Below are 13932 nucleotides of genomic sequence, written 5' to 3' on the forward strand. Positions count from 1 at the left end.
GGTAGAACTTGAGAAGAAGTTAAAAATGTGTTTTCAAGATGGCAGCTGTGGCGCCCATCTTGGATTTCGGATCGACCCGAAAAATAGCAACACTTTGTCGGCATCATGTCAGGATCATTTCATACAAGTTTCAGACAAATTGCACCGGTAAAACTTGAGAAGAAGTTCAAAATGTGTTTGCAAAATGGCGGCTATGGGGGCCATCTTGGATTTCGGATTGACCCAAAAAATAACAACCCTTTGTCAGGACCATGTCAGGATCATTTCATGCAAGTTTCAGCCAAATCGCACCGGTAGAACTTGAGAAGTTCAAAATGTGAAAAGTTGACGTAGGCGCACGGCGGACGACGACGGACGAAACATGACGACTACAGGTCATCCTGACCCTTCGGGTCACATGACCTAATAACAAATTAATGACATTGTTTTCTCAATTTTAATATACAAAGTATTAAAGGATCACCTAGTATATACGTTCCAACATTAAAAATGCTGATGCAATTAATTCAAATGATGATTAGGTTTTTTCATACCAGTACTTTTAAGTATTTGATGACATGTACTATATTGTTTATCTAATTTCAAAGTTATTTACTAGTAACAAGATGAAATTAGGTTTAGTTAAGCATCTACATTACCTTTAATATTGTCTTTTTCTTTTATGATATAAGATTTAATATTATGACACAATCTAGATCTGACTCTTATAATAAGCTTATAATTAACTACCAGTTGAAAACCTTATAACCTCTTATAAGCAGTGTAACTTCAGATGACATCTTACCCTCCACAAAGTACTGAGAGCCTGCTGAATACCTGTCTTTAGAGACCTTGCCAGCAAGGTGGTTCACAGAGGAGTGAATAAAAGATCTGCTGGTAAAGTGTTGAGTATAGTTCATCAGCTGGTTCAGTATGGGGGTGTCGTGACCAATAGCCAGTACATGTAGGGGTCTGAACAAGGCCTGTCAACAAGAGGTAAAGGACAATACTTCATTATAGATAATCATCAGCTGTAGTCTCATCATCACTATAACAACATCTAGATGTAAGAAACATCTCTGATCCCATCATCCCTATAACAACATCTAGATGTAAGAAACATCTCTAGTCTCATCATCACTATAACAACATCTAGATGTAAGAAACGTTTCTAGTCTCATCATCACTATAACAACATCTAGATGTAAGAAACATCTCTGGTCTCATCATCACTATAACAACATCTAGATGTAAGAAACATCTCTGATCCCATCATCACTATAACAACATCTAGATGTAAGAAACATCTCTGGTCTCATCATCACTATAACAACATCTAGATGTAAGAAACATCTCTGGTCTCATCATCACTATAACAAAATCTAGATATAAGAAACATCTCTGGTCCCATCATCACTATAACAACATCTAGATGTAAGAAACATCTCTGATCCCATCATCACTATAACAACATCTAGATGTAAGAAACATCTCTGATCCCATCATCACTATAACAACATCTAGATGTAAGAAACATCTCTGATCCCATCATCACTATAACTACATCTAGATATTAGAAACATCTCTGATCCCATCATCACTATAACAACATCTAGATGTAAGAAACATCTCTGATCCCATCATCACTATAACAACATCTAGATGTAAGAAACATCTCTGGTCTCATCATCACTATAACAACATCTAGATGTAAGAAACATCTCTAGTCCCTTCATCCCTATAACAAAATCTAGATGTAAGAAACATTTCTAGTCTCATCATCACTATAACAACATCTAGATGTAAGAAACATCTCTGGTCCCATCATCCCTATAACAACATCTAGATGTAAGAAACATCTCTAGTTTCATCATCACTATAACAACATCTAGATGTCAGAAATATCTCTGATCCCATCATCCCTATAACAACATCTAGATGTAAGAAACATCTCTGGTCTCATCATCACTATAACAGCATCTAGATGTCAGAAATATCTCTGATCCCATCATCACTATAACAACATCTAGATATAAGAAACATCTCTGGTCCCATCATCACTATAACAACATCTAGATGTAAGAAACATCTCTAGTCTCATCATCACTATAACAACATCTAGATGTAAGAAACATCTCTGGTCCCATCATCACTATAACAACATCTAGATGTAAGAAACATCTCTGGTCCCATCATCACTATAACAACATCTAGATGTAAGAAACATCTCTGGTCTCATCATCACTATAACAACATCTAGATGTAAGAAACATCTCTGGTCCCATCATCACTATAACAACATCTAGATGTAAGAAACATCTCTGTCCATCATACTATAACAATATCATCATCACTATAACAACATCTAGATGTAAGAAACATCTCTGGTCTCATCATCACTATAACAAAATCTAGATGTAAGAAACATCTCTGGTCCCATCATCACTATAACAACATCTAGATGTAAGAAACATCTCTGGTCCCATCATCACTATAACAACATCTAGATGTAAGAAACATCTCTGGTCCCATCATCACTATAACAACATCTAGATGTAAGAAACATCTCTGGTCCCATCATCACTATAACAACATCTAGATGTAAGAAACATCTCTGGTCCCATCATCACTATAACAACATCTAGATGTAAGAAACATCTCTGATCCCATCATCACTATAACAACATCTAGATGTAAGAAACATCTCTGGTCCCATCATCACTATAACAACATCTAGATGTAAGAAACATCTCTGGTCCCATCATCACTATAACAACATCTAGATGTAAGAAATATCTCTGGTCCCATCATCACTATAACAACATCTAGATGTAAGAAACATCTCTGATCCCATCATTACTATAACAACATCTAGATGTAAGAAACATCTCTGGTCTCATCATCACTATAACAACATCTAGAATAAGATGTAAGAAATATATCTGATCCCATCATCACTATAACAACATCTAGATGAAAGAAACATCTCTGATCCCATCATCATTATAACAACATCTAGATGTAAGAAACATCTCTGGTCCCATCATCACTATAACAACATCTAGATGAAAGAAACCTCTCTGATCCCATCATCACTATAACAACATCTAGATGTAAGAAACATCTCTGATCCCATCATCACTATAACAACATCTAGATGTAAGAAACATCTCTGGTCCCATCATCACTATAACAACATCTAGATGTAAGAAACATCTCTGGTCCCATCATCACTATAACAACATCTAGATGTAAGAAACATCTCTGGTCCCATCATCACTATAACAACATCTAGATGTAAGAAACATCTCTGATCCCATCATCACTATAACAACATCTAGATGTAAGAAACATCTCTGGTCCCATCATCACTATAACAACATCTAGATGTAAGAAACATCTCTGGTCTCATCATCACTATAACAACATCTAGATGTAAGAAACATCTCTGATCCCATCATCACTATAACAACATCTAGATGTAAGAAACATCTCTGATCCCATCATCACTATAACAACATCTAGATGTAAGAAACATCTCTGGTCCCATCATCACTATAACAACATCTAGATGTAAGAAACATCTCTGAGTCCCATCATCACTATAACAACATCTAGATGTAAGAAACATCTCTGGTCCCATCATCACTATAACAACATCTAGATGTAAGAAACATCTCTGGTCCCATCATCACTATAACAACATCTAGATGTAAGAAACATCTCTGATCCCATCATCACTATAACAACATCTAGATGTAAGAAACATCTCTGATCCCATCATCACTATAACAACATCTAGATGTAAGAAACATCTCTGGTCCCATCATCACTATAACAACATCTAGATGTAAGAAACATCTCTGATCCCATCATCACTATAACAACATCTAGATGTAAGAAACATCTCTGGTCCCATCATCACTATAACAAAATCTAGATGTAAGAAACATCTCTGATCCCATCATCACTATAACAACATCTAGATGTAAGAAACATCTCTGGTCCCATCATCACTATAACAACATCTAGATGTAAGAAACATCTCTGGTCTCATCATCACTATAACAACATCTAGATGTAAGAAACATCTCTGATCCCATCATCACTATAACAACATCTAGATGTAAGAAACATCTCTGGTCCCATCATCACTATAACAACATCTAGATGTAAGAAACATCTCTGGTCTCCCATCATCACTATAACAACATCTAGATGTAAGAAACATCTCTGGTCCCATCATCACTATAACAACATCTAGATGTAAGAAACATCTCTGGTCCCATCATCACTATAACAACATCTAGATGTAAGAAACATCTCTGGTCTCATCATCACTATAACAACATCTAGATGTAAGAAACATCTCTGGTCCCATCATCACTATAACAACATCTAGATGTAAGAAACATCTCTGATCCCATCATCACTATAACAACATCTAGATGTAAGAAACATCTCTGGTCCCATCATCACTATAACAACATCTAGATGTAAGAAACATCTCTGATCCCATCATCACTATAACAACATCTAGATGTAAGAAACATCTCTGGTCCCATCATCACTATAACAACATCTAGATGTAAGAAACATCTCTGATCCCATCATCACTATAACAACATCTAGATGTAAGAAACATCTCTGATCCCATCATCACTATAACAACATCTAGATGTAAGAAACATCTCTGATCCCATCATCACTATAACAACATCTAGATGTAAGAAACATCTCTGGTCCCATCATCACTATAACAACATCTAGATGTAAGAAACATCTCTGGTCCCATCATCACTATAACAACATCTAGATGTAAGAAACATCTCTGATCCCATCATCACTATAACAACATCTAGATGTAAGAAACATCTCTGGTCCCATCATCACTATAACAACATCTAGATGTAAGAAACATCTCTGATCCCATCATCACTATAACAACATCTAGATGTAAGAAACATCTCTGGTCCCATCATCACTATAACAACATCTAGATGTAAGAAACATCTCTGATCCCATCATCACTATAAACAACATCTAGATGTAAGAAACATCTCTGGTCCCATCATCACTATAACAACATCTAGATGTAAGAAACATCTCTGATCCCATCATCACTATAACAACATCTAGATGTAAGAAACATCTCTGATCCCATCATCACTATAACAACATCTAGATGTAAGAAACATCTCTGTCATCATCACTATAACAACATCTAGATGTAAGAAACATCTCTGATCCATCATCACTATAACAACATCTAGATGTAAGAAACATCTCTGTCCCATCATCACTATAACAACATCTAGATGTAAGAAACATCTCTGATCCCATCATCACTATAACAACATCTAGATGTAAGAAACATCTCTGGTCCCATCATCACTATAACAACATCTAGATGTAAGAAACATCTCTAGTCCCATCATCACTATAACAACATCTAGATGTAAGAAACATCTCTGATCCCATCATCACTATAACAACATCTAGATATAAGAAACATCTCTGATCCCATCATCACTATAACAAAATCTAGATATAAGAAACATCTCTGATCCCATCATCACTATAACAACATCTAGATGTAAGAAACATCTCTGGTCCCTATCATCACTATAACAAATCTAGATGTAAGAAACATCTCTGGTCCTCATCATCACTATAACAACATCTAGATGTAAGAAACATCTCTGATCCCATCATCACTATAACAAAATCTAGATGTAAGAAACATCTCTGGTCCCATCATCACTATAACAACATCTAGATGTAAGAAACATCTCTGGTCCCATCATCACTATAACAACATCTAGATGTAAGAAACATCTCTGGTCCCATCATCACTATAACAACATCTAGATGTAAGAAACATCTCTGATCCCATCATCACTATAACAAAATCTAGATGTAAGAAACATCTCTGATCCCATCATCACTATAACAACATCTAGATTAAGAAACATCTCTGGTCCATCATCACTATAACAACATCTAGATGTAAGAAACATCTCTGGTCCATCATCACTATAACAACATCTAGATGTAAGAAACATCTCTGGTCCCATCATCACTATAACAACATCTAGATGTAAGAAACATCTCTGATCCCATCATCACTATAACAACATCTAGATGTAAGAAACATCTCTGGTCTCATCATCACTATAACAACATCTAGATGTAAGAAACATCTCTGATCCCATCATCACTATAACAACATCTAGATGTAAGAAACATCTCTGGTCCCATCATCACTATAACAACATCTAGATGTAAGAAACATCTCTGGTCCCATCATCACTATAACAACATCTAGATGTAAGAAACATCTCTGGTCCCATCATCACTATAACAACATCTAGATGTAAGAAACATCTCTCACTCATCATCACTATAACAACATCTAGATATAAGAAACATCTCTGGTCTCATCATCACTATAACAACATCTAGATGTAAGAAACATCTCTAGTCTCATCATCACTATAACAACATCTAGATGTAAGAAACATCTCTGGTCCCATCATCACTATAACAACATCTAGATGTAAGAAACATCTCTGGTCCCATCATCACTATAACAACATCTAGATGTAAGAAACATCTCTGGTCCCATCATCACTATAACAACATCTAGATGTAAGAAACATCTCTGATCCCATCATCACTATAACAACATCTAGATGTAAGAAACATCTCTGGTCTCATCATCACTATAACAACATCTAGATGTAAGAAACATCTCTGATCCCATCATCACTATAACAACATCTAGATGTAAGAAACATCTCTGTCCCATCATCACTATAACAACATCTAGATGTAAGAAACATCTCTGGTCCCATCATCACTATAACAACATCTAGATGTAAGAAACATCTCTGATCCCATCATCACTATAACAACATCTAGATGTAAGAAACATCTCTGATCCCATCATCACTATAACAACATCTAGATGTAAGAAACATCTCTGGTCCCATCATCACTATAACAACATCTAGATGTAAGAAACATCTCTGGTCCCATCATCACTATAACAACATCTAGATGTAAGAAACATCTCTGATCCATCATCACTATAACAACATCTAGATGTAAGAAACATCTCTGATCCCATCATCACTATAACAACATCTAGATATAAGAAACATCTCTGGTCCCATCATCACTATAACAACATCTAGATGTAAGAAACATCTCTGGTCCCATCATCACTATAACAACATCTAGATATAAGAAACATCTCTGGTCCCATCATCACTATAACAACATCTAGATGTAAGAAACATCTCTAGTCCCATCATCACTATAACAACATCTAGATGTAAGAAACATCAGATGTAAGAAACATCTCTGATCCCATCATCACTATAACAACATCTAGATATAAGAAACATCTCTGGTCCCATCATCACTATAACAACATCTAGATGTAAGAAACATCTCTGGTCCCATCATCACTATAACAAAATCTAGATGTAAGAAACATCTCTAGTCCCATCATCACTATAACAACATCTAGATGTAAGAAACATCTCTGGTCTCATCATCACTATAACAAACATCTAGATGTAAGAAACATCTCTGATCCCATCATCACTATAACAACATCTAGATGTAAGAAACATCTCTGGTCCCATCATCACTATAACAACATCTAGATGTAAGAAACATCTCTGGTCCCATCATCACTATAACAAACATCTAGATATAAGAAACATCTCTGGTCCCATCATCACTATAACAACATCTAGATATAAGAAACATCTCTGGTCCCATCATCACTATAACAACATCTAGATGTAAGAAACATCTCTGGTCTCATCATCACTATAACAACATCTAGATGTAAGAAACATCTCTGGTCCCATCATCACTATAACAACATCTAGATGTAAGAAACATCTCTGGTCTCATCATCACTATAACAACATCTAGATGTAAGAAACATCTCTGTCCCATCATCACTATAAAAATCTAGATGTAAGAAACATCTCTGTCCATCATCACTATAACAACATCTAGATGTAAGAAACATCTCTGGTCCCATCATCACTATAACAACATCTAGATGTAAGAAACATCTCTGTCCATCATCACTATAACAACATCTAGATGTAAGAAACATCTCTGTCTCATCATCACTATAACAACATCTAGATGTAAGAAACATCTCTGGTCCCATCATCACTATAACAACATCTAGATGTAAGAAACATCTCTAGTTACATCATCACTATAACAACATCTAGATGTAAGAAACATCTCTGGTCCCATCATCACTATAACAACATCTAGATGTAAGAAACATCTCTGGTCCCATCATCACTATAACAACATCTAGATTAAGAAACATCATCATCACTATAACAACATCTAGATGTAAGAAACATCTCTGGTCCCATCATCACTATAACAACATCTAGATGTAAGAAACATCTCTGGTCCCATCATCACTATAACAACATCTAGATGTAAGAAACATCTCTGGTCCATCATCACTATAACAACATCTAGATGTAAGAAACATCTCTGGTCTCATCATCACTATAACAACATCTAGATGTAAGAAACATCTCTGGTCTCATCATCACTATAACAACATCTAGATGTAAGAAACATCTCTGGTCCCATCATCACTATAACAACATCTAGATGTAAGAAACATCTCTGGTCCCATCATCACTATAACAACATCTAGATGTAAGAAACATCTCTAGTCTCATCATCACTATAACAACATCTAGATGTAAGAAACATCTCTGGTCTCATCATCACTATAACAACATCTAGATGTAAGAAACATCTCTGATCCCATCATCACTATAACAACATCTAGATGTAAGAAACATCTCTGATCCCATCATCACTATAACAACATCTAGATGTAAGAAACATCTCTGATCCCATCATCACTATAACAACATCTAGATGTAAGAAACATCTCTGGTCCCATCATCACTATAACAACATCTAGATGTAAGAAACATCTCTGATCCCATCATCACTATAACAACATCTAGATGTAAGAAACATCTCTGGTCCCATCATCACTATAACAACATCTAGATGTAAGAAACATCTCTGGTCCCATCATCACTATAACAACATCTAGATGTAAGAAAATTTGGTCTCATCATCACTATAACAACATCTAGATGTAAGAAACATCTCTGCATCATCACTATAACAACATCTAGATGTAAGAAACATCTCTGGTCTCATCATCACTATAACAACATCTAGATGTAAGAAACATCTCTGATCCCATCATCACTATAACAACATCTAGATGTAAGAAACATCTCTGATCCCATCATCACTATAACAACATCTAGATGTAAGAAACATCTCTGTCCATCATCACTATAACAACATCTAGATGTAAGAAACATCTCTGATCCATCATCACTATAACAACATCTAGATGTAAGAAACATCTCTGATCCCATCATCACTATAACAAAATCTAGATGTAAGAAACATCTCTGATCCCATCATCACTATAACAACATCTAGATGTAAGACACATCTCTGATCCCATCATCACTATAACAACATCTAGATGTAAGAAACATCTCTAGTCCCATCATCACTATAACAACATCTAGATGTAAGAAACATCTCTGGTCTCATCATCACTATAACAACATCTAGATGTAAGAAACATCTCTGGTCTCATCATCACTATAACAACATCTAGATGTAAGAAACATCTCTGATCCCATCATCACTATAACAACATCTAGATGTAAGAAACATCTCTGGTCCCATCATCACTATAACAACATCTAGATGTAAGAAACATCTCTGGTCTCATCATCACTATAACAACATCTAGATGTAAGAAACATCTCTGATCCCATCATCACTATAACAACATCTAGATGTAAGAAACATCTCTGGTCCCATCATCACTATAACAACATCTAGATGTAAGAAACATCTCTGATCCCATCATCACTATAACAACATCTAGATGTAAGAAACATCTCTGGTCCCATCATCACTATAACAACATCTAGATATAAGAAACATCTCTGATCCCATCATCACTATAACAACATCTAGATGTAAGAAACATCTCTGATCCCATCATCACTATAACAACATCTAGATGTAAGAAACATCTCTGATCCCATCATCACTATAACAACATCTAGATGTAAGAAACATCTCTAGTCCCATCATCACTATAACAACATCTAGATGTAAGAAACATCTCTGGTCCCATCATCACTATAACAACATCTAGATGTAAGAAACATCTCTGATCCCATCATCACTATAACAACATCTAGATGTAAGAAACATCTCTGGTCCATCATCACTATAACAAAATCTAGATGTAAGAAACATCTCTGATCCCATCATCACTATAACAAAATCTAGATATAAGAAACATCTCTGATCCCATCATCACTATAACAAAATCTAGATATAAGAAACATCTCTGGTCCCATCATCACTATAACAAAATCTAGATTAAAACAGAAACATCTCTGGTCCCATCATCACTATAACAAAATCTAGATGTAAGAAACATCTCTGGTCCCATCATCACTATAACAACATCTAGATGTAAGAAACATCTCTGGTCCCATCATCACTATAACAAAATCTAGATGTAAGAAACATCTCTGATCCCATCATCACTATAACAAAATCTAGATGTAAGAAACATCTCTGATCCCATCATCACTATAACAAAATCTAGATATAAGAAACATCTCTGATCCCATCATCACTATAACAACATCTAGATGTAAGAAACATCTCTGGTCTCATCATCACTATAACAACATCTAGATGTCAGAAATATCTCTGATCCCATCATCACTATAACAACATCTAGATGTAAGAAACATCTCTAGTCCCTTCATCCCTATAACAAAATCTAGATGTAAGAAACGTTTCTAGTCTCATCATCACTATAACAACATCTAGATGTTATATGACTCTTTCATATGTACATATGTAGGATAGAACTATTCCACCCGAGGGTACAGAATTTTGGGTCAGAACCGAGGCTTGCCGAGGTTTCTGACCCAAAATTCTGTACCCGAGGGTGGAATAGTTCTATCCTACATAATTTACATATGAAAGAGTTATTTTCTCACATTGCTTGTCGAGTTACTTGCACGAAAGGTGAGGCAGCCATTTTGTGACAAAATCTTAACTTCTTAAATAATTGATCGATTTTAAAAATAAGAACGCCATTCGAAAGAGCTCATCGAAGTTTGGTTTATATTAATAAATATAAACAAGAAATCTTAGGTAAAACGGTTTGAAATGCAAATTAAACAAATGAAATGGTAAATAAATCCGGCAAATCAATCGAAATAGAAGAAAATTGACGTCAAGTTTGGCTGATATGACGTCATCTGATTGTTCGGCAATTGTGACGTCACAGCTATGTAAGATAGATTTATCTTACATAGCTGTCTTTCATGGGACAACTCTATCTTACATGGCTAGCTATGTGAGAAAAGAAATATCTCTGGTCTCATCATCACTATAACAACATCTAGATGTAAGAAACATCTCTGGTCTCATCATCACTATAACAACATCTAGATGTAAGAAACATCTCTGGTCTCATCATCACTATAACAACATCTAGATGTAAGAAACATCTCTGGTCTCATCATCACTATAACAACATCTAGATGTAAGAAATATATCTGATCCCATCATCACTATAACAACATCTAGATGTAAGAAACATCTCTGGTCTCATCATCACTATAACAACATCTAGATGTAAGATATATCTCGTCTAATCATCACTATAGCAACATCTAGATGTAAGAAACATCTCTGATCCCATCATCACTATAACAACATCTAGATGTAAGAAACATCTCTGATCCCATCATCACTATAACAACATCTAGATGTAAGAAACATCTCTGATCCCATCATCACTATAACAACATCTAGATGTAAGAAACATCTCTAGTCTCATCATCACTATAACAACATCTAGATGTAAGAAACATCTCTGGTCTCATCATCACTATAACAATATCTAAATGTAAGAAACATCTCTGATCCCATCATCACTATAACAAAATCTAGATGTAAGAAACATCTCTGATCCCATCATCACTATAACAAAATCTAGATATAAGAAACATCTCTGATCCCATCATCACTATAACAAAATCTAGATATAAGAAACATCTCTGATCCCATCATCACTATAACAAAATTTAGATATAAGAAACATCTCTAGTTACATCATCACTATAACAACATCTAGATGTAAGACACATCTCTGATCCCATCATCACTATAACAACATCTAGATGTCAGAAATATCTCTGATCCCATCATCACTATAACAAAATTTAGATGTAAGAAACATCTCTGGTCTCATCATCACTATAACAACATCTAGATGTCAGAAACATCTCTGATCCCATCATCACTATAACAACATCTAGATATAAGAAACATCTCTGATCCCATCATCACTATAACAACATCTAGATATAAGAAACATCTCTAGTCCCTTCATCCCTATAACAAAATCTAGATGTAAGAAACGTTTCTAGTCTCATCATCACTATAACAACATCTAGATGTAAGAAACATCTCTAGTCATCATCATCACTATAACAACATCTAGATGTAAGAAACATCTCTGATCCCATCATCACTATAACAACATCTAGATGTAAGAAACATCTCTAGTCTCATCATCACTATAACAACATCTAGATGTAAGAAACATCTCTAGTCTCATCATCACTATAACAACATCTAGATGTAAGAAACATCTCTGATCCCATCATCACTATAACAACATCTAGATGTAAGAAAATCTCTAGTCCATCATCACTATAACAACATCTAGATGTAAGAAACACTCATCATCACTATAACAACATCTAGATGTAAGAAACATCTCTGATCCCATCATCACTATAACAACATCTAGATGTAAGAAACATCTCTGATCCCATCATCACTATAACAACATCTAGATGTAAGAAACATCTCTAGTCTCATCATCACTATAACAACATCTAGATGTAAGATATATCTCGTCTCATCATCACTATAACAATATCATCATCACTATAACAACATCTAGATGTAAGAAACATTTCTAGTCACATCATCACTATAACAACATCTAGATGTAAGAAACATCTCTGGTCTCATCATCACTTATAACAACATCTAGATGTAAGAAATATCTCGTCTCATCATCTATAACACACTATAACATCACTATAACAACATCTAGATGTAAGAAACATCTCTGTCTCATCATCACTATAACAACATCTAGATGTAAGAAACATCTCTGTCCATCATCACTATCACTAGATGTAAGTCCATCATCACTAATCTAGATGTAAGAAACATCTCTGATCCCATCATCACTATAACAACATCTAGATTATCTAGAAACATCTCTGTCCATCATCACTAACAACATCTAGATGTAAGAAACATCTCTAGTCTCATCATCACTATAACAACATCTAGATGTAAGATATATCTCGTCTCATCATCACTATAACATCTATCATCATCACTATAACAACATCTAGATGTAAGAAACATCTCTAGTCACATCATCACTATAACAACATCTAGTTATAAGAAACATCTCTGATCCCATCATCACTATAACAATATCTAGATGTAAGAAACATCTCTGGTCTATCATCACTATAACAAATCATCACTATCCATCATCACTATAACAACATCTAGAACATCTTATCATCACTATATCTAGTTAAGAAACATCTCTGATCCCATCATCACTATAACAACATCTAGATGTAAGAAACATCTCTGGTCTCATCATCACTATAACAACATCTAGATGTAAGAAACATCTCTGTCCATCATCACTATAACAAATCTAGATGTAAGAAACATCTCTGGTCCATCATCACTATAACAACATCTAGA

At 34.8% G+C, this 13932-nt stretch overlaps 1 protein-coding gene across 4 annotated transcripts in view; it reads right to left on the reverse strand.

Annotated features, from left to right (window-relative positions):
• The window catches only part of LOC138327524 (minichromosome maintenance domain-containing protein 2-like), a 38354-nt gene that overhangs the window by 6009 nt on the left and 18413 nt on the right, over window positions 1-13932 (reverse strand). For all 4 annotated transcript variants that reach the window (XM_069273687.1, XM_069273689.1, XM_069273690.1 and 1 more), the window contains one exon: window positions 785-962. In XM_069273687.1, coding sequence (XP_069129788.1) covers window positions 785-962 — 178 coding nt within the window. The remainder of the gene's footprint in view (window positions 1-784; window positions 963-13932) is intronic.

The sequence above is a fragment of the Argopecten irradians genome, chromosome 7 (assembly GCF_041381155.1).
Source record: "Argopecten irradians isolate NY chromosome 7, Ai_NY, whole genome shotgun sequence".
NCBI lineage: Eukaryota > Metazoa > Mollusca > Bivalvia > Pectinida > Pectinidae > Argopecten > Argopecten irradians.